The 27,930-nt window shown below is 47.4% G+C and overlaps 1 protein-coding gene across 10 annotated transcripts in view; it reads right to left on the bottom strand.

Annotated features, from left to right (window-relative positions):
- Positions 1-1,363: 1,363 nt before the first annotated feature.
- ITPR1 (inositol 1,4,5-trisphosphate receptor type 1) overlaps positions 1,364-27,930 on the bottom strand; it is a 70,772-nt gene continuing 44,205 nt past the window's right edge. For 4 of the 10 annotated variants that reach the window (XM_073564536.1, XM_073564538.1, XM_073564539.1 and 1 more), the window contains 23 exons: positions 27,328-27,439; positions 26,707-26,739; positions 20,865-20,918; positions 20,457-20,580; positions 20,196-20,383; positions 18,181-18,364; positions 17,603-17,850; positions 17,118-17,318; positions 16,695-16,805; positions 15,769-15,864; positions 13,444-13,566; positions 12,299-12,406; positions 12,010-12,202; positions 10,328-10,450; positions 10,073-10,248; positions 9,578-9,742; positions 9,303-9,498; positions 9,132-9,209; positions 8,921-9,060; positions 8,657-8,822; positions 7,972-8,132; positions 2,696-2,857; positions 1,364-2,136 (listed from right to left, as the gene is read on the bottom strand). In XM_073564536.1, coding sequence (XP_073420637.1) covers positions 2,050-2,136; positions 2,696-2,857; positions 7,972-8,132; positions 8,657-8,822; positions 8,921-9,060; positions 9,132-9,209; positions 9,303-9,498; positions 9,578-9,742; positions 10,073-10,248; positions 10,328-10,450; positions 12,010-12,202; positions 12,299-12,406; positions 13,444-13,566; positions 15,769-15,864; positions 16,695-16,805; positions 17,118-17,318; positions 17,603-17,850; positions 18,181-18,364; positions 20,196-20,383; positions 20,457-20,580; positions 20,865-20,918; positions 26,707-26,739; positions 27,328-27,439 — 3,229 coding nt within the window. In that variant the 3' untranslated portion in view covers positions 1,364-2,049. The remainder of the gene's footprint in view (positions 2,137-2,695; positions 2,858-7,971; positions 8,133-8,656; positions 8,823-8,920; positions 9,061-9,131; positions 9,210-9,302; positions 9,499-9,577; positions 9,743-10,072; positions 10,249-10,327; positions 10,451-12,009; positions 12,203-12,298; positions 12,407-13,443; positions 13,567-15,768; positions 15,865-16,694; positions 16,806-17,117; positions 17,319-17,602; positions 17,851-18,180; positions 18,365-20,195; positions 20,384-20,456; positions 20,581-20,864; positions 20,919-26,706; positions 26,740-27,327; positions 27,440-27,930) is intronic. The other 6 variants (XM_073564540.1, XM_073564542.1, XM_073564545.1 and 3 more) reach the window with 3 other exon arrangements.

Raw genomic sequence — 27,930 nt, 5'->3', positions numbered from 1 at the left:
TGAGCTCAGGACCCGGCACATGCACGGCCGTGCGTGAGGTCTGACGTTACAGCGATTACCAGCTGTTCGCTGACAGCAATTGCCGGGCAGCTGGTCTCCGCCACATGGACCGGAGCGGCTCTAGGACGGCCGGCACTGCCGCTCACATGGACTTAAAGGGGAACTCTGCAGAAAGGAAAAAGGTTATCTGATAACATCCTGAAGCTGGTCATAGTGGGACCCCCATTACAAGCCATGCTATGGGGGCCCAATGATTAAGGCCCCTAGAGGAGAGACCCAAGATAACCTAGAAAAGCAAGAAAATCATTCCTGGAAATCCCCCTCAAGATAGAACTTTCTGCAACAAGGAGGGGACATTGCATGTAGAAGAGAAAAAGTTGTGGTTTAGCATCAAAGTCCTGTTCATGGTCATAAAGGGGCATGCACCTTAAAGGGTTTACTCCATGGGTGACTTTGCACCAGCGCTGGTCAGCAGCCCCCACCGTGCCTGCACCATGGTGGGAAGCTCATCAGTGAGCCGGGCTGGAGGAGACACCAGCTGAGAAATATCCATCAGCCATTGAGAGAGCTGTACTATGGAATAAGGGAATGTGTCCTCATTTCTGAGATCGGCCACCAACTATCACTGACTGACACGTGTCAGCGACACGACGGCCACTTTGTATCATGTCTCCGATGCAGCGATCCTCCAGCCGCCATCACATTGCGGGAGCGATTAGCGGAGCTGCCAATCTCAGATCTTTGGCTCTGCAGCCCTTTAATGGGTGAAGGCCGGATGTGAGGCCACGGCGGCCCCTTCACAAACCATGTCTGGAACGTGAGGTTTTACAAACGAGACAAGACGGAGGGCGGCAGCAGCACGAGGAGGAAGGAGGGGGGGGGGAAATTCCAAGAGTCTGCATCAAAACATAACAGAAAGATAAACCGTGCAGAATAGAGAAAAAACACTAATAATTATATATAAAAAAAAAAAAAAAAAAAAAAAAAAAAAAGTCAGACACCGGCAGTGGCATGAAAGGGGGCCGGGTGATCACTGCCGCAACCACTCCGACAGTGATTGATGCAGCAGAGCCAGATTAGATCGTGAAGGGTTTGAGATTTTATCAGGCAGCATGGTTTGGTTTTAGGGCTTTTTGCACCAAAATAAAAAAAAGTTTCGTGCATATCGTCTGCCACCATTACCCGTCAGTCTGTACTATAATTGGGTCATTTGGTGCATGAACCAGGAGGCTCAGGATGATCAGTGCACCAGTAACTCAGCACCGTGCCACCTCCGATGCATTTCCAGGAGAATCCCAGCTCTGCGGCATCGGCTGCTCCCTGGAATAGTGACAGTCTAGCCAAGGGTACAGACACACACGGCTCTGCTTCATTTCATTTTAATCTCAAACATAGACATTAACAAACTGGAGGAGCAGCGTCCATGTGTCAAAAGGAATGTGTACAAAACAGAGCAACTGGGTAGAGTGTCGAGAGACGGCGCCCGTCCACCCCAACGTGTGGGGGGAAGGGACCAGGATGTGGCATGCCGGCTGGGAGCAGCAGAATGTACATAACCAGTGTACCCAGGATGGCGCCAAATCCCAGCACAGCAAAACCTATGAGGACCTGGAGCAGCAAGGGTCAGCGCTGGTTAGGTCACTCCTGGGACATCACGGTCTCCATGAGGGCTCCTCTTCTAATGGGGCAATGACGGGGCGGAGATGACGGAGATCCCGCGACACAAAGTATTACAGCATTATCATACACAGTGGTCCGAACACACAGACATCATAAATTACAAAAAAAAAAAAGGAAAAGTAAATTCTTATAAATAGAATCCTGTAAGTATAAAATGATCTTTCCCTCTGAAGTCAGTTTATCTTGTAAATTCTCAAGTGCAAAGTACGTCCCTTCCCGACACCGGGAGCATTTGGCACTAGACTTCCAACGATGGGCGCCACCAGGTGGGGAGGCGGTGGACAAGGAGAGGAGTGGGCTCGGATGGCACAACTTCACCCAAAACAGTGCCAGGGATGGAGGAGCAGAAGCCACGTTGGATGCCGCCATCTATGCCGGCTGCTGGGGATTGAGATTTAGGTGAGCCGGCTGTCCCAGGAGGCCGATCCGCTGCTTTTGCTTTCGTTGTTCCGTCATCTGTGGACCAGAAAGAACATTGGTCACCTTAGTAGATTATTAGTCATTAGTGAAAACAGGTCTCAGCTGCTGCAGAACTACAACTCTCAGCAGACACTCTGAAAAGGCTGAAGACCAGTGCCACAGACCTTCGGATGCCAACTGTTGGTTCAGGAGACAACTCCATACATACCATGAGGTCCTTGGAAAAACCAAACCATAATACCAAGGAATAGAAACGGACTCCATGGCATAAAGCTCAACCTTAATCCAGGGATTTCCAACTTGGGACTCGCTTTCTACAAAGCTGCAACTCCCGGCAGATGTGGAGATCGCAACCATTAAAGAATTAAATGTTGAATACTAAAAGCCATGGACCTTCATCCCAGAAGATTAGACCCAAGAACAGGTTTGGTTCCTCCGAGGACACCATGTTCTACAGGCCAGAAGTATCAGAAAACTCCTATCGTCCTACAACCAAGATGTTACCCAGCTCACTAAATGGTGCAAGAAAAAAAAAAAAAAAAAAAAAAAAAAAAAAAAAAAGTGTGAGGAGCGAGGTATTCCCAGATGTTCTCACCTGATCCTTCAGCTCGCTCAGCTGGCTGGACAGATAGGTCACCAGGCGCATGGTGCACTCCAACTTCTCCTGCAGATTCCTTAATTCATTCTGTTCACCTTCGGAGTCGCTGCTTACAAGGGACATGGCCCTCATCCTCGGAAACCAGTCGAGGTTTCTATCCTGTGTAGGGAAAAATAAAATAAATAAATACACCATTCTGTGCCACGGAGCGCAGGCGGGCAAGCTGCAAGACCCCACAAGAAGCCACAGAGCTGGTAAGGAGTCCGGTCCTGTGCACGGGACCTGCAGACACCTGAACACACCCCAGGCCTAATATTAGCACCTGTGTTATGGCAGCGTGCTCCCGCGAGTACGTGTGAGCCGAACCCCACACCCAGCGGACATCCTGCGAACAGTATGCAGAACACCACTGTATATAAAACATGAATCAGTGTGAACAGACGGCAGGTGACCCAGATACATCGCCGTCGTATGGGACAAGGAGTCATTATCCATCTCCACACGTTACATAATCCAGAAATTACCATAGTCATGGCCAGAAGTGTTGGCACCCTTGAAATGGTTTCAGAACATGAAGTGTTTTTCCCAGAAAATTACTAGTTACACACTTGTGTTGTTCTAATGCAAACGTAAATAATAAAAAAAAAAAAAAAAAAAAAAAAAAAAAAAAGGCAAATTGGACACAAAACCCCAAAAGTGGTCTGGACAAAATTGTTGGCACCCTTTACTTAATGTTTGATTGCAGAAATTTATTACAACGGATGTGCAACCAATCGCCTCCTATAACCATCTACAAGCTTCTTACATCTCTCAGGTGGAATTTGACGACGACTCTTCTTCTTACAATCTGCTCCGGGTCTCTCATGTGGAGGAGTCTTCTAACAATAGCAATTGTAAGATGTTGCCACAAGTGATCAGTGGGATTTAGATCCGGACTCATTGGTGCCACTTCAGAACTCACCAGCGCTTAGTTTCTATTCATATCTGGGGGCTTCTTGAAGTATATTTAGGGTCGTTGTCCTGCTGGAAGACCCATGACGCAAATCCAGCTTTGATGCTGGGCACTACATTGCCACACAAAATCCTTTGGTAATCTTCAGATTTCATGATGCTTTGCACAGTCATGGCACCCAGTGCCCGAGGCAGCAAAACAACCCCAAAACATCTGTGTACCTCCACAATGTCTGACTGTAGGTGCAGTGTTCTTTTCTTTGTAGGCCACATTCCGTCTTTGGTAAACAGTAGAATGATGTGCTTTACCACAAGACGCTTTCCCGGAGGACTTTACTCACGTCCATTTTGGCAAACTGCAGTCTAGCTTTTTCATGTCTCTGTCAGCAGTGGGGTCCCTCCTCGATCTCCTGCCATAGAGTTTAATTTCATTCTCATGTGGACGGATTGTTCGCACAGAGACTGGTGCACCCCGAGCCTGCAGGACAGCGGTAATTCTTTGGCTCTTGATTGGGGCTTATCCACCATCCGGACTATCCTGCGTTACAACCTTTCAGCAATTTTGCTCTGCCGAGAGAGATTAGCTACAATGCCATTAGTTGTAAACTTGATAATGTTGCGCACCGTGGACAAAGGAGCATCAAGATCTCTGAAAATGGACTTTAACAATATCAACACTCTGTTCTCAAGTCCTCAGACAGTTCTCTTCTCTTTCTGTTCTTCGTGTGGCACACAGACAATGCAAAGAGTCAGTCAACATCTCCCCCTTTTTATCTGGTTTCAAGAGAGATTTTCATATTGCCCACACCCGTTACTTGCCACAGGTGAGTGTGAACGAGCATCATGTGCTGGAAACAAAGTTATCTACCCACAATTTTGTCTCGCTCATTTTGGGGGTTGTGTGTGAAATTATGTCCAATTTGTATTGGAACACTACAAAAAAAAACAAAAAAAAAAAAACACACAAACAGAAAGGCCCACAAAGGAAATAAACCAGTGTATAACATACTGAATTTTCTGAAAACATTTCAATGGTGCCAACACTTTTGGCCATGCCTGTAAATATCCAAATCTCAGGCAGTACATGATGCCATGCTGTACTCCATGTCCCATCAGATATCCCCCTAAAAACATGGAGCGTTTGTGCCGCACAGGTAGCAATGGCCCGAGGAGACAACCCATGACCGTACATCCTATCCAGGGTCATAGGCCCCATTGCTGACCAACGTTTATGAAATCCCCCCCCACCAAAGAAAAAAAAATAAAAAAAATGAATCTTTACAAAAGTTCATTATGACAACCTAAAGCAAAGCGTGCATCGAATAACCAAGGAAATGATGACGATAACTTCTGCGGTTTCTATAAGTGTCCTTCGTTTCAGAACAAAGCCTAAAAATAAGTCACCGGTGACCCCTGATCTCCTAATATTCACTTCCCAAGAAGGAAAAAAGTCATCATAGAACATTTCTAGATCTGTGGGACATTTTCGGCTCTGCTACATCACGATGACTGCGGCCTTTACATGGAATAATGATGCGATCACTTGTGTCACACGACTTGCGGTGAAAGTTTTCCAGCTCTGCAATCAGTACACGGGGCGTCCAGACTTCCAGTGGCGATTTTCTAGAATATTTAATTTACAGAACCATCCACACAACTCACAGAAATGGGAGTCACCCCACTCTGAAGCAGGGGGCTTTTTGCACCACATTAATTGTGGCTATGACCCAGTCTTTGGGAGACTACTCAAATACAAAAAAAAAAAAAAACAGCACTATAATAGGAGGTGGTCACCCAACTTTCCCCAAATCCTGGGCAGCCAGTCATGCACCAAGCCATCTCCTAAATCACCCAGGTAGACAGCCGCTCAGGAGCCGGGGACATGTGCGAGACACCCGAGGTGCAGGTTTTACATTTACTGCATTTTCTAAGGCAACGAACTGAACCGGAGCCGCTCCAGGGGTTGCAAGACAACAACTCAGCTTGCACAACGTCAGTGTATGCTCAGGGTTGTAGTTTTGCAACTTCTAAAAAGTCTTCAGAATGGAAGGGAAAACAAAACGATTACTGGGGATTTGAGAAAATACAAAGGGTTTAGGAAACCAGATATGATCCCATACTAAAGGCCGATTCTGCATGGGGCCCTCAATGTCCCGCACGGACCAGACCCTTCTCTCCTCCTTCCTACCCCATTTTCACCATGACTGAGCTGACAATTTTGCATCCTCATCCCCTGCGCCTCGCAGCGTCGTTCCCCGGTTCACCCCTTCCCACCACTTCCTCTGAGCAGATGCATCTTAACCACAGAACAACTCACTTCTAAGTAAAGGGGCTGGAAAAGTCCCGTGGTCACAAAACTTGACGCCCAGACACGGGGGCGGGCGGCTGTGGAAACATGAGGGGGAGCTGCGTGCAAACCGCAGTGACCGTCGCCGTGTCATGGGGACCGGCGACAAGGCCAGAGCATGTGGCACGCAGGTTGTGCGAGCTGCCAGCGCTGCCTGGACCCAGAAGAGTGACACGTCTCAATGCAAAAACCCTCAATCCGCAAAAACCGTGCACAAAGCGGCCCCCAGCGTCTGTGCCGAGCGCTGCACTACGTGCTGGAGGGAGTCCATGAGCAGACTGCACAGAGGGGCCTGGCTGACCCCCACAACCACCACCCCCATCATCTCAGCTGCTTTGCAGGAAGCGGATTCCACAACTCCAGAGATGAGAAATCCACAACCTCAGCTGATCCACCCACCAGATGATTCAGTTCTTGGTAACTAGGAAGTTGTCGGTTCCCTTGCAAAGCCTGAAGTTTCTAATTTTGACCCCCCAAACCGCAGCAGACAAGACCCTTAACCACTGGAAGGCTGGATCGAAGGAGACAACGTGGATCACAACCCCAGCTTGTCCTGGGAAGTAAGAAGTGTAAAAATGAAGTATCTCAGATTTAACATTCAGACGTTTGTAAAGGAAAAAAAAAAAAAAAAAAATTATTTCTCCCCTCCCTTGTCTGGCTGGTTGTACGTTTAAATGGGAGCAGGCCAGATATTGCTGCAGATATATGAGACCTGTCGAGTGCACGTTAATGGACGTCATATTGTCGGACACCCAACTTTCCTAGAATCTGCTTTTTTTTTTTTTTAAAGGCGAACTTAAACTTTGTTATACTAGGAAAGCTAGGTTAACAAGGTCGCAAAAAAACAAAAAAAAACGCTTCGGTGACTTTAGATTAAAATAAGGCAGTGTGTGCAGGAGGAGTTCTCACCAGTTTTCTGCGCTGCAGACTTCACTAGAAAGCAACTGCATGGAAGACATTATACAGAAGTACTGAGCCATCGGTCCAGTCAGTATTGGGGTGAGAAAAACAACATTGAATACATCAAAACAGAAGCACTGAGCAGTATAGCTGTGGCTGCAGTATAGTCAAACAAATCGTGCTGCTGCTTCATCTCAGCTCTATAGGGACTTAAAGGCAGCTGTAATGTGATCTCTCAGTGATCTCCTAGTCTGTCTTGTTTGGAGCAGGACAGCAACTAAAATGCCTCAGTCACTAAAATCTTAGGGCGGAGGGGTGAGAGGAAGAAATGGCTCATGAGTGGAAAAAGAAGCAGAGGTCTCTAAAAAACTTTGGCAACATCAATACTATAAGAACTTGTATTACAGATGTGACGGTCACTGGCTTTGTGGAAGAAGAGAGGTATGTGTCACTGCACATGCAGCGATCAGTGATTTGAAACCGGAGTGGTTTTGTGTTTCCAGCACACTAGGTGCCGAGAGGCCGTGTACAGAGCTTTAATGAGCCGGTTTCATGTGAGCATCTGCAGTGCTGGTGGGAGGTGCTCACCGTACCCTTTTCCCTGCAGGACCTGCAGTGATGTCATGATCACATGTGAGGTGTGCCGCCTGGACCTGTGGTTCAGTGGTGTTTTGGAGAGAGGTGAAACTGCCACGTGGCTCCCACAGGAGCCAAGGACGCTGTGTGCGTTACCTGCAGTGGAACCTGCAGGACAAGGACTCAGTAAAACAAAAATAAAGTCTATTATGCCAGAAAGGCTCGGTTTATGTTTTATGAACTCTGCACACAGAGTTTGTTGGAACAACAGTGACGGTGTAGCGAGCAAATGGTCAGAGGCTCAAGCGAGGGTCTCCAGAGCCTCAAATAGGGAAAAGGCAGAAGTAAACGGGGGTTCCTTCACTCTTGGGATCAGTCCCCATCGATCACATGGGATATACTGTAGCACTAAGATATAGTTCTCCAAGACATATGAAGCAGCCACCTATGGAATGCTCCTCACCCGGGGGGGAACCGGCCTCCGCCTCCCCAGCCTCACCTTTATCATTTCGGCCACGTAACTCTCCGGTCCAGTGTATTCCGTTGAGTCTTTCACTTTCACCAGTACAATAAAAAACAAATAGTGCCACATGTTATGTTCCTCCTTAATGTGCTCTTCAAACGTCACAGTTTTATTGTCAAATTTGTCCCGTTCCAACCCTGCGAATAAAGCAAAAGTCAGGCATGGAGGCGAAACCAAGGGAGGGTGGTGGGGGAAGAGTCCAGAGGGCAGTTTTAATTGTTGACCGACACTGTAGGACCGCCCACTGGACTCCTGTGCGCACATGCACAGTGACCGAATCCACTGTATGTGCAAGACCACCCACTGGATTGTCAAAGTGAGAGTTTAAATTCATAAAATACAGTTTATACTGAATTCTTACAAAACTACAGCTGAAGCTGAACAGATCGTGTCTGATTTCCAATCTGCGTGTTATGAATTTGATGGGTTCCCATTAATGCAAACTGAAGTGGGACTGCAAATAATGGATATCCCCAGTCCTAGATATCAAGTAACAGAAGCTGCAGGTCCTTCTCTACATTGACTGCACCTTTCCATGATGGAATTAGGGGCCAAATGCACCAAGCATCACCAGCATTGTTTTCTGGCTTGTTAAAGGGGAATTCCAATCCAAGTCAGAGGTCAGAGGGTCACAGAGTGGGTGCAATAACATCCAACCCACCACAAATGTAACACGTAGTCTTCAACACTTCCTCTTTCTTCTGCTTCTCGCTCCTCAAGTCAGCAAAAGTGTCAATGATGACTCCAAAAATCAAGTTCAGCACAATGATTATCACCATGAAGAAGAAGAGCAGATCGTAGATGACACGTGCCGCAAACAGAGGTTCCTGGGGCAAAAGTAAGGACAGGAGAGATGTCCACCACATATTTATGGTGCACCCAGTTTGGTGCCATGGGACTAAAGAATCATTTCATGACCAGTTACCTCTTTGGAAGGTTTCCGGAGAACATCTCCAACACCGCCACCACTTCGGAGTCCGTGACTAAGAACAGTCACTATGCACATCAGTAGGGTCTCACAGGTGTGTTCCTTCTCCTCCTCCTCGGCATCCTCTGAGACCTCTTCTGTACAGACATATTGACTTACACTGGGAAGTTTCTGCATCGCATTCACACATATCCAGGTTTGTTCTTACCTTGGGTGCAGTTGTCTCCCGATTCCAACCGGCAAACTTCTGGAAACAAGAGATCTCGGGCCATCGAGCTTCCAGTCTCTGAAACAGAACATATAATTTCAAGGTTGCACAACTACCCCATCCCGTTATCCCGATCCGCCACATGTGCTGACCACCAGAACTGCGGCTCACCTGGGAAGGTTGTCTCATTCGGCAATCTATCCACTTCCAGTATAAAGTCATCTTTAAAGAAAAGGTATCCCACAATGGAGAACAAGTAGACCAGAATCAAGGCCAGGACTGCAGTCAGGATGATGGAGCGGCCGTTCCTAGTAACACTCTTAATCACATTGAGTAAAGTCTCCTCCCGGTACACTAGATCGAAGAGCTGCAAAGAGGTGGCAACATTAAGACCACCAATAAAAAGGAAGAGTCTCACCATGGGGCTTAAGTCCTCAAAAACTCACCAGCAAACTGTAGAAGAATTCGTGTACAAAGACCCCCATAGCACAGATGAGAAGATACAACAGATGGTAAAGAAATTCTACATCCAAGACCATTGCCCCGTATCCTCGAGTGAAGGTGCCGCGATTTCCCACAAAGCTCGTAAGGAAGATTATTTTATTGCACACCTGGGGAAGAAGTGTAAGAAAGTGAAGGAGCATCGTCTACTGTTCCAAGTCCATCGTTCTGCAGGACTACACAGTCAGAGCAAATCTTACACCTGCATTCAATATTTCCAATTTGCTTAGGTCTGGCATGGAAGACATTTAGGGGGAAGGTTGTCCCTACGAATAACACTTAGACCAAATTATCCCCATTTCAAATTTTGCAGATGTCGGGAAACCATTTGGTACAAGGAGCCAAAAAAGAAAAAAAACAATTCGCATGAAACCAAACTGACCATCTACTCTTCTGATCTGGGTCTTACCAGCCAAAACTCAAAATAGGTCACAACTCACATTAAATGCCCCTAAAAGAAACAACGTAGGTTGTAGCCCAATGGAGAAGATGAGGCGCAGGATAGTGGAAGCAATCAAAGCTCTGATTCCATGTGGCTTGGGAAGGACAATGACTATGGCTAAAGAAACGAGCATGGCTGTCCAGAGTAGACCTGAGAGACGGGAATCCAGTGTTCCTAGAAGGTGAAAGAAGACGTGTCGGACCCATCGTCTGAACAAAGTCTTGGCTACAGAAAAGATAGAAGCCATACTAACCTCCTCGCACACCAACGAAGGGGTAGAAAAATGCAACAAGAAGATTCATGAGCACGGCCAGGTTGAACGAGATGCTGCTCCAGAAGGTCATGTTTCTAGAACACCAGTACAGGACATGCTGCGCTGCAAGACACCAGACATGGGTGATGGTTACATTCAGAAGACGACCTCAGCCAAAGAAACCACAGATTAAACCAAACCCACAGGATCAACCTTTCCAGTGAATCCAAAGACTCCGTACCCAAGAACTTACCATGGGAGAACTTTAAGGTCAGCTGATCGGCAGTCATCCAATAGGCCAATTAGACAGGCAGACCGAATATTACGGTTCGTTCTGCATGCATAGGCGATTGTGCTGCAGAGAATGAGCTTAAAAATCATTTCATCTGAAGAGTTCTGCCTGTAGTCTCGAAAGCTTGCAATGTATTACCATCTTTTCAGTTAGCCATTAAAAGGTATCAACTACTGAGGACTCTCAATCCTGAATATTTTTCTATCTACTGGCTAACACGGTACAAAGATATACATCTTGCCTGTTCATCAGGTGATTGTGCCGTATAACCAGGCGGCCAATTAAAGGAAAACAAGCGGTCCTAGAAACCCCCTCTAAAGCTGGATTCACTGCAAGTTTATCAACTGTCACTTGACTTCTACTGGATCTCATGACTTAACACCTAATGGTTTACTGTAGATAAGTCTTGGCAAAATTGTAATCCACCAACTAGATTTCAAATTAATTGCCTCCCTTAGCTTTGGATGTCCTTCGTATGAAGACCCCTTTATTGAACCACAAAATTATTGACTTAAGACCCCCTACACATTGGACCAAGGGCAGCAAAATCCTACAATATGGACTGGTTAGGCCAACGGTCTAATATTTAGGGGGCACCAGCAGACTGATTGGTGCCAGCTGCATTCTTCTCCCAGAGAAGCTTCCAGACAATGTTTTAACCAGTGGCTTTCTCAAGGGACCAAGCTGAGCGAGCGCTCCAGTGTATGGAGAGAAGGCTGAGGTGGTTGTCAAACAAAGAATCGTTTGGCCGACAGCCATCTAATCTGAATGACCAGCTCTACCATGGATAGACTTTGCTCCATGTAAAATCTACTGGATCATATCAATCAATGGAGAGTCTTAGAGGTTCCTTCTTTGGAACAGAGTCAAGATCAGTCTTTCAGTGGACTTCATAACTGCGATCGAGGACTTACCATTGAAGAACCTTGACAAGTTAATAACCGACTCTTCTAGTGATCTCCTGACGTCACACCCAACTGCTGGCTGTAGGTGAACCCTGGCATGTTAACCAACTTCCACACTGCACTTGACTTGATGACTCCTTACCCAAGAACTTCCCCATGTCAGGAAGGCAGAAGGACCTTTCTACCTTTACTAAGCCTCATTACTGATTCATTCTTCATGGCAAGTCATTAGTTGTAGTCAGGAGTACATGGAGGTTCCTCAATCTACTGGATCATGACTTCTGATTTCTACAGGTTTCTCCTACCATAAGAAAAACTTCCCCACCTTCTACTAATCTCACGACTCTGCTCCCAGCGTCTTGCCATATCACTGCAAATAACAGGCCAATCCATCTCCTGGATCTCATGACTCCTTGCCCGAGGAGCTACCATAAAAGGGACCTCAAGTCAAAAAGATCCTTCCATGAATCTCAGCGACTCCTCACCTCTCAGCTTTTTTTGCCAGTTCATTTCATTAAATAGATCTTCTGATCGTTGGAAGAAGTCATGGATCTTGCTTCCTTGCTCGTCTCTTTCTGTCGTGTAATAAACTCGCAGTTTTGATTCCTTGGTAAGAAATTCACATATACTCGGCACAGGGAAGACGATCTGCTCCATCGTTCTGTCAAGCCGTACAATCTGGGGAGATACCAAACATCACTCGATCAGGATATGGGCCCTTCATGGACATTGGTGGGGAAAGTCAACGAACAGCATCTCGCTCTCCAGTCTCACTTCTATCTGCGCTGTATGTTTGGCATAAAATTCCAGTGCCTCGTCACCGTCCCCAGTCTGGACCCCTGGTTTCAGCATGTGCTGGAGCTCCTTGTTGTGCCGTGCGAGCTGAAAATATAAAGAAAAACCACCACAAGGAGCCGTAAATAGTCAACCCCCCAAAAGAAAGACAATCACAGCAGCGATGGAGTTTGAAACAGAATCCCACCTTAAAAAAAAAAAAAAATTATATTATATATTATATATACACATACGAATAATAATTTTGGGCAAATCATAGACCGCCAAGCTGATGGTGTGGGGCCGAGTTAGAGTTAGGAGACCCCCAAAATTTGAGTATTCACAAATAGCAGATTTCGAGCAGAATAACCCTTAAATCTGTCCCAAGGTTCTAGATACAAGTTAGTCCGTTGCATCGTGTGCAAGATCACATTTAAGTCTTTTTTTTTAATCTTCATTTACAGTAAAGAGAAAACTTTGGCTATAATTGGCACCACGCTTCTTGTTTCTGCTGCTATTTTAAAAGAAAAAAAAAAAACAAAAAACCTGCGAGAGAAGCAGAAACCTCTTCAAAAATATATGTGTAGGAGAAGCTCATTACATGGGCATCAGGAGGAAAGTCCAGGATGGGGGTCTTCTCGCCCCATCTCGTAAAATCTGCACTTTTTTTTCCCAAAAACAGCGCCCCCCAGGTCTACAGGTTGGGTGCGTTATTGCAGCCGTGTCATATACTTCAATAGCAAGGAGCTGCAGTACCCTGACACAAAACAGAGGTGGCGCTGTTTATTGGATGCTTTTTTAAAGTCTAGACCTCCCCTTTAAATCTGCGGGGGGGTTTTTCTTCCTCCGCTTGCAGGCGGCTGAGCTATAGGAACCAGAAGAGCGGAGGGCAGGATTTTTGTTGTATACGGCTGACTGTGACGCGCACAGATCGGCCTCAGTTCTTGCTCAGTGCAGCAGAGTTCCTGTGCGATCCCTGGACGAGCGCCCAGCGTGGAAGCGTCTGTGCCCGTGTGTGGCCGGGCATGCCTGCCTCCATGTGCAGCGAGCTGGCGCACACCCACGACTGACAATACTAGGACACTGTGTCCATGGGAGGCGGCCGCACACCGCTCACACCTCGTGCTCTTATACAAGGAGCCCACCTGATGTGCCAGGATGTAAATATTGTGGCCCACATTGCGGGGGGACGCAGCGTGATCCTCACTGCCCTCGCCGTCCTCAAACTCCACCTCGCCCTGCAGATAAGCCTTCTTTATCACCTCCACCTGAGGATGACAGGCGCCATTGAGAAAAGAAAAAAAAACAAAAAAAAAAACAGAAAAGCAAAAATGGAAACAAAATCGCAAAAACACAAAACAAATCTGGGACACGATTCTGTAATGTTCAATATTCATGAATATGGAAGGACAGCAAAGCCGAGGAGGGGACAGAGTATCACACATGAGATGCAGCACACAGGCAGGCTTAGATGCAGCGGCTCAGAAGTCAGTGTCACATGATGGGCTCAGATATACTGGCCGAGACCGCATCACACACCGATTAGATACCGCAAGCTGTGGCTTAAATAGATCGTTTAGATGCTGTTTATGGGTGTGTGCACACGCTGCGGATTCTGCTGCGGTTCCGGCCGCTGCGGGTCCGCAGTTTTTGCTGCAGTGTACAGTACCATTATTCCCTAAGGATATTAAAAACCGCAGTGCAGACGGTGCGGATTTTTCCGCGCGGTTTTGAAACCGAAGAATTGACATGTCAATTCTTTCTGCGGAATTCGCAGTGGTTTCCCATCTCCACAATTGTGGAGATGGTGAAGCCGCAGGATAATCTGCAGGTCTTTTGACCTGCGGATTTACCTGCAGATTTTACAAAATCCGCGCGGCCAAATCCGCACCCCAATCCGCAGCGTGTGCACGTAGCCTAAGCCACTGTATTATGTATCCGGCACAGTAGCTTAGATACTGCATCTGCTGAGCCAGACAGTGCTGTATCTCAGCACAGTGTTCTGCAATGGTTTACAAACAGCATGCAGTGATATATTGGCTTAGATACCGCATGCAGTGGCTGAAATGTTGTATCTAATCCATCATGTATAATCCTGTGCTGAGATATTTAGTACCATCTGGTTTAGCATATTCAGCATCATACACAGGGGTTTAGATACAACAGGCCGTGGCTTAAAAACAGCAATGTAGCCAAGCCAGTGCCTTCTGTATCCAAGTCCTAGTGCATGCTACATACTGCATCTGCAAAGCACAGTGTTCTGCACAATGAACTAGATACACAAGGCGGTGACTTACATACTCTGGCTTAGATGCCACATGAAAGTCATGGATTAGACACAGTGTGCAGCGACTTGCATACAATGGCTAATATACAGCATACAAGTATGTGGCATCCAAGCCGTCATGCATAATCCTGTCTGCTGAGATGCATACCATCTGACAGCATCATGCACAGTGAATTAGATACAGCAAACACTGGTTTAAATACATTGTTTGAGGTTTTTAAGCTACTGTTTGCTGTATCTAATTAATCACATCATAAGGTCTTTTGAGATGCAGTTTCTGCTAAGCCGCTGTATCCAAGCCCATGGGCGATACTGTATGGTTTGACAGACGCCACAAAAATTACACATATTAAGTGCAACCGCCCATAGGGTCAGTATCCTGAGCGGCTGTGTACCGGAGATGAACACGTGATGCTACAGTCTGCCATCATGCCTTACACAGGTCAGCAGACCGCGGTATCACCGCTTATGCTTAAGATACAGCATCTCTACAATATGTCCAAATCCCTCCCTGCAGTATCTAATCATATCGTGAGGGATGCCAGCGGCCGAGACAAATATCACAACATGATTAGATACAGCAGCCTAAATACATTGCTGAGATACCACAGTCTGCTGATCCGTGTATAGGACGCACAGCAGAATGTGAAATCACCCATTTGTCTCGGGTACACAGATTAGAAGATTGTAGGAGCAGACCATATGTTTAGATACGCAGCTCAGCCAGTGGGATCCTCTGATGCACGGGAACGCCTGTCCCCATCACAATCTTGAAAAATATGTATCTGATGTTTCCATACGTTGTTATATCGCCATTTACAGCCGTTCTGTCATCTTAGAGTTTGTGATGTACGATCAGCCTCCCCCGCAGATCAGGACCAGGGAGCCCCTCCCCCCCCCCCCCACACACACAGATCAGGGAGCCCCTCCCCCCCCCCCCACACACAGATCAGGGAGCCCCTCCCCCCCCCCACACACAGATCAGGGAGCCCCTCCCCTCCCCCCCCCGATCAGGGAGCCCCTCCCCCCCCCCCCACACAGATCAGGGAGCCCCTCCCCTCCCCCCCCCCCCCACACACACAGATCAGGGAGCCCCTCCCCTCCCCCCCCACACAGATCAGGGAGCCCCTCCCCCCCCCCCCCACACATACAGATCAGGGAGCCCCTCCCCTGCAGAACTCACCAGCTCCTTCGGCCTCATGTTATACAAGATCCGCTCTGCGTTCTCGCTGTCGTGCCGGCTCTCCATGATGGCGAGCAGCAGCTTTGAGGCGTTATTCTGCAACACAAGATGCTCAATGTCACCGACAGCTGAGAAATGCGGAGCCTTCACCAATACTCCGAGCGAAGAGGACGAGGCGCCGCGGGACTACATGGGCTGCCACACACGGCGCTCAGGCTCCTAGGAAAGCTGGGGGGACAATCACATGATCACCACATCAGCCGTCACCCAGCTGTGTAACCTGCTCACTCACCGCCCCCAGGTCAGGGAGGCAGCAGCTGCCATCTTGGAAGAATAATTGCTAGCTAAACTTTTATAAAGTGTCTTTTTTATGACTCGCAGCCAAATTCAGGTGATTTCCAGAAACATGAGGAAATGCAGAAATACACGAGATATACGACGTCTGCAGGTGACAAGGACAGGATGGTATGTACAGAGGAGGCTGGGCCGAGCTCCAGACGAGGGCGACCGCCCGCAGCGCCACTACGTCCTTTCTCCACCACGTCCGCCGGCAGCAACGCACTCTCTCTGCGGACAGGTATCATTACAGGGTTACATAACAGCCGCGTGGTGCCAAGCTCCGGCTAAACACCGAGTCCTAGTTCCTGTTTAGTAAGAAATCCTGAACCTGCCGCTTCTGCCAAGGATTTATCGGCTCATTGAGAAGCAGCGGGTCAGGACGAAGAGGAGCGGCCCCGCTACAGTGTGCCAGGCACAAACCTCTCCTATAGCTAATGATCACCAAAAAGCTACAAGAGGCTGAATGAGAGATAACGTGCTCCGGGCCATTTGTACACATTTTATTTATTCTTTTTTTTCTCTTTACCACCCCGATTTATCGCCCCCTTCGATAACGAGGATGGAGGAAAGTGGAGAAGAGTCCCCACCTTGAGCTCCAACACCAGATCCATCCTCTTCCTCCCCAGAGGGTTGATGTCGTTCAGGATCAGGGCGGTGATGATATCGATGCCATTAGACTCGTGGGTCGCTATGCAGTTCTGCAGGTGAAGAAGGGGGATCAGGTTATTACATCGGGGTATAGTGCCAGCCCTGCCCGCGCCAGGAGCCAGCTTTCCGAGCACACAGTGTGCCGATGGCAGCACGAGGCGTGTCCCAGCACCCGGCGCAACACGTTACATAACAGCAGATACACAGAGTTCCAGGAAATCACCCGACACGTGCAGCGTGTCCCAGTGTCAGCACAGTTATGTAATGCACCTGCACAGGGATTGGTGCGCTCGGGAGCCAGTGACCTCCAGGAATCAGTGGCACATTTTGGCTGTAGGTAACAGACGCAGGTGCATCATCACCTGGTTTTCATGGCACGGCCCCTGGCAGTACTCCGTCAGGCTCTCCAGCGTCTGGTTAATGAGGGCGACGTTCTTCTCGTTGATGTAGAGACCCAGGAGGCCGAGACCGCCGGTGGTGCTCCCACAGATGCAGTCAAGGAACTGCAGGGTCTCGCAGACCAGGTTGTAGTTGGTTTTGTTATTCTGGCAGCGCAGGAAATTCTGGAACAACGGAAGAAAGATAAAACAAAATCTTTACCGTCCTCGTCTATAGGAGCAGTGATGGTTCACGGTGCAGCGGTGAACAACTCACCAGCTAAACGGCCAACTTCCCCAACACCCATCCACTTGCATGCAAATACTGGTGACAGACTGATCATGAATGGTTTCTTCCCAGGTGCCATGTTGCAGATTGCTAACCCCCCCCCCCCCCCCCACTTATAAGCCCACACACACACACACACACACACACACACACACACATCTGCCCATTTTGGCCCCTTCACCTGAAGGTCCCGGTTGTGGTTCTCACAAAGCAGCTGCAAGAAGCGCAGGATCGGCTGCATGATTGTGATCACGGCGCTCATCTCCAGCTCGTCGCGCCCCTTCTCTGAAGAACCGCCATCTCCAGCAGAGAAGTGATCGTCGGGGTCGGCCTCCCGGCGGAAAGTGCTGAAGGCCTTCTTGGTGGCAGCAGAAGCCTCTAGAAGCTGCTCTTTGGCCTCCTCTGTAATTTGGCTGCTGGCTTCTCGAGCTACAAAAAGAAAGTGGTAATAGTCAACATTTCACAAATCGGCAATATCCTAAACCTTTACATCACGCATCTTAAATAACGAAGACCACCTCCGTTCACTGTACGCAGCTCCTATGCAGAGCCATTTGCCTGCCTAGTAACAGACTACAAGCCAGCCCTGTGTAGTCGGACGCTGCAGTCGCTCATCTGCTCCAACTTCAGAAAACTTGCAATTCTTCTGTGTTTACAAAGTTCTCATTGGCACAAAAAGCATCAATCACAAAAATCGCGGCACGAGTCGACACCCGCGCAAGACCGTGACATGGCAAACGGTCGGGTATCTGCTCCCACCTGTCTTCCGGTGGGGGGGCTCCCGCTCAGAATGCTCCTCATCCCTCCTCTTGCTCCCCAGGTCACTGGTATTAACAGTCACGGTTGCTTTAATTTCCTGTTGGGCAACTTTCATCCGATCAAAGAAAACTTTGAAAAACTTCTCTGACTTCTTGTCCTCCGTCAGCCGGCAGAAAAAGGAATGCTGCAAAGTGAGGAGACATGACCCAAAGTGAGCGCAACATGAAAGAACAGAGGGGGCGATCTGCGGAGAGAGGCATCAGACCCTCTCGTGGACAGCAGGACGTGCTACAATAAAGGGACGGCATCTTAAAGACTTCTGTACGCAGATTATTAGTAAGGAGGCTGTGCATGGGGGTTCAGTCAGAAGTCTGAAATCTTAGATTCTAGAGGATAAAGTTGTCACCTTGCTGTAAGCTAAAGAAAGGAGATCTGAAAGTCAAAAATGTGCAAAATAGTGATCAATGGCTTCTATTTGACGGACAACTACTTCCATCAGGTAGAAGCCATTATACTGTAGATTTGTTCTAGGACAAGTCAGAGTTGGATCCATTTCTAAAGAGTTAACTATTGTCAGGACAGAGTGCTGGGACATGTAGTTCTCCATGTTTGAGTGCACCGACTTAGATGGAAAGTGATTCGTCACACCTTCCGTAAAGTTTTCTAGCTCGGAATGTGCGACGCCTTGTGGTCACATGACTCCTCGCCATACCGGTTTATGCATCCGCTAATGTAACCCTTTATGCAACCGGGTTCCTTGGAAGCCAAAACCGATGAGTAGACATCAGAGGCAGATCGCGAGCGTGGCCCACCAGCGTCAGCATGGAAGAGGGAGAGCAAGGGGACCGCCACAAGAACGGAGGGAGGGACAGCAGTACAAAGACGGCACGGCGCCGAATGGAAGCTAGCCTCCCATCATTATCCTGGGTCGCAGAACAAACGCCGGCGTTCTCACCAGCACATTTTACATTTCAATTCTGCCCAATTGTCCAAAACCTCCGCTTGCTGTCAGGGGCCCATACAAGTGCAGAGAGCGGATATTGCTCAGGAATGGCCAATATGGCATCAGATTTATTCCGGAGTTTACACTGGATACATAAGAACAAAACGCAGGATGGTCTGGAATCTGGACACAAATGTAGCAAGCGAGTCTGTGGAGAATATTAGGTCTGTACAGTGTTTTATCCTCAATGCAAATATGAGTGTTCCCATTCAGTGACAGCAAGCACAACCCTTTGGAGAATTTAGGAATAGAAACAAAAGTTTAGTAGAAAGTTGCGGAACTTTTTCACTACACGACAATCAGACTTCATTTACCCCTCGTCATGCGACTGCGGGGGAGGCGAGGAGCTGCACGGAGGGAGAAGGGAATATACCAGACACCTCTAAACAGGAACAGAAAATCCAAAGCTGTCAGGATCTCTGGGGGGGATAACAGTCGCCATGGAAACTGCCTCTGCTCCTCGCTGCAGCGCTCTGACGCACGCAGCACAGCCTGACACACGGGGAGAATGAGGCCAGCAGCTCATTAAATCGCCTGCCCGCAGCCAGCAGATATAAATAGACCTTATGTAACCTCCTGCTGCCGCCGCCCGCGGAGCGTGCACACTCACCTAGCCGGCCCGGCCCCCCCATTCTGGGACCCCCAGAAACAGGAGCTTAAGTATTATTACAGATTTGTAACAATCGCACGTGTTACACTGCAGCCTGCGGGGCGATGATTGAGCGCTGGGCTCTTACAGAAAAAAGGAGAAACTATCCTGGAAACTCTAGTACCTCTGCTTGCTGCACCGCCCCTATACATTACACAGAGGATCGCACTTGGGTTACGGCAGGTTTCGTCACATCTTGCACTTCTTGCTCCATTCACATCCAGAGCTGCATTCTGCTGACTGTTGTAAATTTACTCTACCAGCAGGGGGCCACACTGATAAGCATGCAGCTTTGGATGTGAATGGAGGAGAGACTCCAGTCTATACATCAGGATACCATCTAAAGACAAGGTCCCGTCTGACCTGGATCGTCGTGTTGCCTCCCTCGAGAAGGGCGATGGCAAGGAGGATGCTCTCGTGGAAGACCCGGTCACTGGTAGCGTTCATGATCAGGTCGATCACTAGGTCCGACGCTCCTTCTTTATCCAGATGGCACTGAACGTCTGCCAAGCTCATCTCTCCCCGGCTGAGGCTCACCGATCCTGCGGCAGCTCCGGGGCAAAAACGCAAAATATAAGACATCATAAAACTCCCACCCGCTTCCCCCAATAAACACCTTCTTACCTCCACTGCTGGATTTACCGCCACCCCCAGGACCGTTCCCATAGATTGTGAGACTCTCCCTTCGTCCGCCATGACGGATGTTCCCATAGTAACGGTTCACCAAAATCACTCGCAGCGCTTCACCCTGTAGGAAGTAACGGCAACCATTGCATAAGTGATGGTGCCCAGATGGGGAAAACACCAGACCCTACAAACGGTGGAAAATATGGGTCTAAAGTCCAGTAAACGCCCGCTGAATGACCACCAAGGATGAACGAACCAAGACTTGCCACAGATATGGGGGGACAACAGTCATCCCACCCAATGCAAAGGAAATGGGCAAAACTACTCCACACGACCCGACGGAACCATGTATACACCAACACAGACAGGACGACGACCACCAGTGACCGGCACGGCCATACCTACCCGCCAGATATCCTGCAGCTGCCTCAGCGGCTGGACCTGGGCAGGGTCCTGGGACTGTACAGAGAGCAGATGTAGAAATGTAAGACCCTGGCGGACCCTAGAAAGATGCCCATGAGTGAGGAGGTGGAGATGGAGGGGACCATGATGGGAAATTCACCTGTAATCCAGTGCACTCACCCTGACCACCAAAGCAATGGTTGCTCCATCCCCTACACACCACTATCGCCCCCAGGAACGTACTGGGGCTGAAATTCAGCCCTGGCATATGAAAATCACACAGGCCCATGTTGTCCCCGTCCCCAGGAACCAGATGGGATATATTACTAATATTTCCCTGGATGGAGGAAAGGAAGATTTTCTACACGACCAATATTTCTAATGACACCTGTGGCTGATGGGGTAAGTGATGGAGTCAGCGACTTTGTGCTCCATCACAACTCTTAACAGAATTGGTGTCCTCAAGACCCCCATACTGTTAACAACGCAGCAGACAAGGCAGCCCATGACCAGACAGGCCCTTCTGGCATTTTAATTTTACCATCTGCTCATGTAGTAGACACTCATTCCCAGGTATTCTTGCCCCCAATGCTGTCATTCTGCAGTTTCCTGACAAAGAATGGTTGCTATGGAAATAGAACCTGACAACTCCAAGTAAGAGACTGGTTGCTAGCGAGCCAATGTAAAAAGCTCAGCCAGCAGCTGCAGGTCGTCCTGATCATTGCTCATCTCCGGCCGCGCCATTCATCAGATCTAAAAATAGATTTGGGTTCATTTATCGGATTACTGAACGCCCCCATTACGGTCAGACAGAGGCCGCACATCAGACAGGGTCGAGCCGGTGAGCAGGAGGCAGAGAATTCTGGAAAACCCCATAATGGGAAGAGAATATGAGACCTGGAGACCGGATGCGAGACCTTACCGCAAATGTAAGGAACGAGTGGAGACAGGAATGTGAGCGGTGATGCAAGAAGGTCACAACGAAGGCGATCACGAAAAAAAAAAAAAAAAATATATAATAGAAAACATTGAAATTCTTATTTCACCTCTGGCGCCATTCTTCCAGAACAAGAGAAGAATCAAACATGTGATTAGAAGAACAGGGAGCTCTGCCAAGTGACCGGAACGAGAGCAAAGCATGGGAGCGGGCGCCGGTGCCAAACGGCGCAACTACCAGTCAGGAAACTTCTCAATGGCTGCCCCTGCCTCAGCATTAACAGGACACATGGATGAAAAAGGGCAGATAATGGGTTAAACGGATTTTTAGGTTGCTTTACTTTTTACTAGACTTAATGATTCAATTAGAAAAAAAAAAAAATCTCCATTTGAAATAGGACGACAGCAAAGAAGGGGATAACCTCCCGCCAAATCAGTGAATCAGCAGGAAAGTCCCTTCCACAGAAGAGGGTGGGAAAGGAACATCTGGACCTCCGAGGATCAATCGTGGGTAGAAGCCGCATCAGTGCCAGCAAGATCTCACCCACCGGATCTGCGCTGCTTGACTCTGCACGTCTCCATCCTGGCAGGGGGCCCAACTACGACTCTCATCAGCAGAGCATGTCGGGATTGGGACTTACATTGCAGTCACATAACTGGTCTGCAGAGCAGATCTATAGGTTATAGCCAGCAGAAAACATGTCCCTGCTTTCCCAGGATCCTGCATGGCAAAGCCGATCTTCAGATGTATGCATCAAGTTCATGACCGTTAATCAAAGAGGGAGGCGATCACCTGGTGACAGCTGTGCACTCTGACCATAAACTAAGCGTTTATTGGTAATTAGCACAGAAGGTCACAGCGGTGCGGCCGATTCCAGGAAAAGCAGTTATGTAATGGGGTCAGTCTGGCAAAACATCAAATGCAGCAAGACGACAGGAGCGCTGCCTCTAGTGGGCACGGTCAACATGGCAGGAGAAGACCATGGTGATTGGAGGTTGCAGCTGAAGGGAGACCCCACTTTCAAAGCAACTTTTTAAAATATTTTAACTCAGATTTGCTTTTTAGACTCTAGTCACATGCAAAGCTGCATTCACAACCCTGCAGGTGGCATGGTACAAGTGCAATGTGGGAGCCGTGCAATTATCTAGACTCCAACAATGCATTGCTTTTAGGCACCGTGCCAATTGCAGTCTTGTGAAGGCTGCTTTGGATGTGACTGGAGTAAGAAGACCTGAAACAACCTTGATCAGACCAAAAGGGGGGGGATAAATATAAATTATATATTTTACAAGAGATTAAAGCAGTCTAATGAAGTAACAAAACTGTTGCCAAAGAAAAGCTTCTGGGTTTGTTTAGGTCTTATACTCCAGTCACAGCCAAAGCAGCATTCACAACGCTGCCTACAAGCTCCCACACCACACCATTTTTGAGTATCGTGCAGGATTGAAGAGGCAGCTTTGGATGTGAGTGGAGAACAACTCCGAGATGAAATGGGAAGGCCATTTTACAAAATATCTTTTTGCAGCAGTTTCTTACCATCCATGCACGAAGAGATTAGGAAGGGCCGACCGAATCAGTGCCTCCTGGGACAAACATGGCTTTCAGTATTAAGGGGATGTGCCCCTTTAAATGACATTTTACAGCATTTAACAGAAACCAATAAACCCAACATGTGCAATCACAGTATGGCGACTAAGATCTGGCAAGGCTTGCCCTGCATGAGGCGCCTCATGCCTCCTGGATTAGTCATCTGGAGAAAGCTCGGCAGCTCTGGGCCGACATCCCCGGCTGTGAGACTTTGCACCCTTGTTTCCTACAATGGAAGGTGAAGCAATGTTTACTAGGAGCCTCTGACATCAATGAGGCAGAGAAATGCAACGAAGCAACACACCAGACACGTGAGCAGAACTCAACGCAGCGCTGTCAGGGTGATGAGAGTTCACTGCAGAGCCGGCCCTTTAAGAAGGACAAGAACGCCGGCCCTTTAAAAAAGAAAAAACAACTTGCAAATTTTGTAATAAAAAGAAAACCCCAGGAGGTCTGTGCGTTTTCAGTGACAGTGAAAAATATATTGGATTTTCCTGGACATTAGGAAATGTTACACATTAGGTCCCTGGGTAATGCATTACCATTTACAACCCACGGCCACAACCGCGCCAAGTGATCGCCGCACGGGAAACGCGAACTCCAGCTAAACTCCGCTAACCAAGGGGAAAACAAAAACACATTAAGGTCTCTGCATCCGGTTTCCCAAGATGACGAACTGCGGCCAGAAGGCTCAGAACAGAAAAAAAAACATAGAAACAATAAAAATGCAGAAAGTTCCCATAAAGGTTAAGCTTCCATGAAAGCTGCGTGGTGAACATCCCCCCCCCCCTCCGGTCACCATAAAGGTCTAAAGTTCTGTCCTATATTTATTCACACCTGTCCAGACGCTCAAATCTGACAGCTGTCTAAAAACAGACAGGTTACAATGCGAGAGCGACACATCCGAGCCCGGATCACGCACCGCAAGCAGAATAACTGGACTGAGAGGCAAAGAGGCTGCAGGTCACCAAAAACAGCCAACAGCCACCCCCCAACCTGCAGGACACACGGTGGTCTACAAAAATCACACCACGCTGTAAAGAGGAGTGCAGAGGATACATCTAAAAGGGCAATTCCAGTCACTACTGATCAGCTCTAAATAGAACTACTATAATACTGCCCCTATGTACAAGACTACAACTACTATAATACTGCCCCCTATGTACAAGAATATAACTACTATAATACTGCCCCCTATGTACAAGAATATAACTACTATAATACTGCCCCCTATGTACAAGAATATAACTACTATAATACTGCCCCCTATGTACAAGAATATAACTACTATAATACTGCCCCTATGTACAAGAATATAACTACTATAATACTGCTCCTATATACAAGAATATAACTACTATAAAACTGCCCCTATGTACAAGAATATAACTACTATAATACTGCTCCTATATACAAGAATATAACTACTATAATACTGCTCCTATATACAAGAATATAACTACTATAATACTGTCCCTATATACAAGAATATAACTACTATAATACTGCCCCTCTGTACAAGAATATAACTACTATAATACTGCTCCTATATACAAGAATATAACTACTATAATACTGTCCCTATATACAAGAATATAACTACTATAATACAGCCCCTATGTACAAGAATATAACTACTATAATACTGCTCCTATATACAAGAATATAACTACTATAATACTGTCCCTATATACAAGAATATAACTACTATAATACTGCTCCTATATACAAGAATATAACTACTATAATACTGCCCCCTATATGGATGGGATGAGGTTGAGCAGTTTTCAGATTGGACTGGGATTGCCCTTTGAATTTCCGGAGGGGGGGGGGGGGGGGGATATTCATCAGATGATTTAGGAAACATTAATCACGTTTTTCGCTCGGTGAGGGGGGGGGGGGGGGGGGGAGACGACATTGGGTCAGGACGATGTCACACATCTGGAGGAATGGAAATGGAGAATGTGCCACTGATTTTCTGAAATTAAACTGCTAGTGCTCATACATCGGACAGCCATTCGATATTACGGCTTTGGTGTAACGAGATCTTCACTGCCCCTTCCATGTTCTGTTGCATCTGACGTGCTGAGAAGTTCTAGAATCCCATTTCACAGTCTGCACTGCGCCCTACATGTGCTTATATTTGTGCCAATCCTGCTGGATGTAACAGATACAATGGACTCTGCTCCGAGCCTAAACACGTAGTTACTACAATGTATCCCTAGAACCCGACGGGTGATCCAGCACTGATCTGCAGGCAAATCAAGAAGGTTACCAAGTAAACGGCGTGTCCGCATTGACACAAGGCCTTGTCCAAAAGTTGCATTTGTCAAAAGTCCCAGAAGTTGAGGCACCTGAAATGCTCATTGTCAACCACTAGGGGCGCCATCAAGTCTATAAGAGGTAGACCATAGCCGATCACCTGAAGACTTCCACCTACTATTATATAATGGAGAAGGACAATCAGATTATCACCAGTGACCTCAACCTGCCGAGCGGCTGCACCCAGAGCAACAACCGTATCCAAGACAGCAAACACCTTCTCCATGAGTCACCTAGGAAATCTACCAGAGAGCAGCCAGAAAGCCTACATCCCCCACTGGTCTCCTGTGCACGGTCTACAATGGCTGATGGATCACAACCAAGAGCCCTGCTGGTTCAGCATCTGCAAATGTAGAGAAAAAGGGAACATGGCGGAGTTGCTGCTAATTGGAGCTGGGGGTTCGTTTTGGGCTTAAACTAAAGAGGCAGCACCCACCTGACGTCCTGTTCCAGACAGGAAGAGACTAGCCTGCCAGGTATCAATATCGGATGGGCAGAGTGATGGGTGCATCACTAATCGACCACCCTATAAATGCCGCCATAAAGGGGCTTTATTCTAGCGAGTGCTGCCCCTTAGGATTGGCCGGATCCTCCCTTCATTTGTTACATTGTCGTCATTTGTTTGTTTTCTCCATTGTTACAATGTAACACTGTATGGAGTGCGAGGTACACATGAAGATCTCGGAGATTGGAGCCTCCACAGCAGTTTAATTTGAGCTCATTCCTCTAACTTTACTAAGAGGAGAAAATAAATAAATGAGTATATAGATAATGGAGGGGGGGGGGGGGGTCAACAAATGACTTGACAACACATCACAAATCCAGAAGAAAAAAAAAAAAAAAAAAAAGCGCTCCACAACATCACAAGACGATCACACGACCCACAGACCGCGAGAGCTCATCAGATGAAGCCGCGCCACTCCACGTCTGGGAGAAGGGTAGGGAGGGACATATGGGGGGGGGGGGGGGGGTCATAAGAGGCAACGGATGGGTGAAAACCTCAGAATTTTCCAGCGCTTCAATGGTTATAAGCTGCAAGAGAATAGAGAGCAGGGGATTAGGCCGCCTCACGTCCATTGAAATAACTGTCGTGAAACTGCAAGTACCAGCACACCCTGCTTATTAAAAAAAAAATAAAAAAAATTGACAGATTTCTTCCAAAACAGCGCCACACCTGTCCTCAGGTTGTGCGTAGTATTGCAGCTCATACACATGCAGTTCAAATGGAGCAGAACAACAACAGTCATTGATCGCTTTTTAAGGAAAAGACAAACTTTCTCTTCTCATCGGAAACCTCTTTAAAACAGGCAGAAAATACTTGGCCTTAGTAGATTAAAAACCACCAGCTACCCCAGTGATATAAACGGCTGAACCGGAGGAGGCAATAAAAGGTTACATCACAGTGTTCAGTGCTTAAAAGGCAACAAGTCACAGATTTTATTAAGAAAAAGTTGTAAATCAAATAAGGATTTCCCCTCCGTTCACCAATACAGCAGGACTGCGGCCAGCGGCTCTGGTCACAGGCAATGCAGCGCTGCCACCTGGTGGCCATGTCAGGCAATGCAGAGGTGACCATTGTAGAGAAAAGGGGTATAGGGTTAACCAGGAGCAAGTTCCTACCTTGTCACCATAGCCACGATCTTTTGCCATCATCTCCCTCAAGGTCTGCAGGACTTTAATACAAAGCTTCTCCTCATTTTCTTCTAGAAGTTGTTTAGTGTGCCGAATTAACCTTCAAAAAGGTGAAAAGGTGGAGGGGGAAAATAAACAAAAAAAAAAAAAAATACACAAACCAACTTTTAAAAGTAGTTTCCCTGGAGAGGTGCAGAGAAAAAAAAAACAAAAAAAACAAACTCACTGACTGATTCTCAGTTAACTCATTTCACAGCCAACAATGCTTTGAATATAGAGGACAACAGTGCAAACTTTAATGAAACGCAACAGATATTAGGCCAACAATACATTCATACATACCTAAAGAAAATATAGGGAATACTAAATCCTACATATCACTGGATGCAATATTCCAGTTACAAATCTTTATTCATTGCATAGTGCAATGTGTTGAGAACAATAAAACATAAAAATGATCAATGTAAAGCAGAATTAATATCCCATGGAGGTCTGGAAGTGGAATGATACTCAAAATAAAAGTGGAAAAAACAAATTACCGGCTGATCCAACTTCAGTGGAAATGCCTCAGGACAGGGAGATGATGCTCAG

The sequence above is a fragment of the Dendrobates tinctorius genome, unplaced genomic scaffold (assembly GCF_039654945.1).
Source record: "Dendrobates tinctorius isolate UK_male_01 unplaced genomic scaffold, ASM3965494v1 ptg000455l, whole genome shotgun sequence".
Lineage (NCBI taxonomy): Eukaryota > Metazoa > Chordata > Amphibia > Anura > Dendrobatidae > Dendrobates > Dendrobates tinctorius.
The sequence above is the reverse complement of the archived record's forward strand: the minus strand, read 5'-3'. Positions and strand labels throughout refer to the sequence as shown.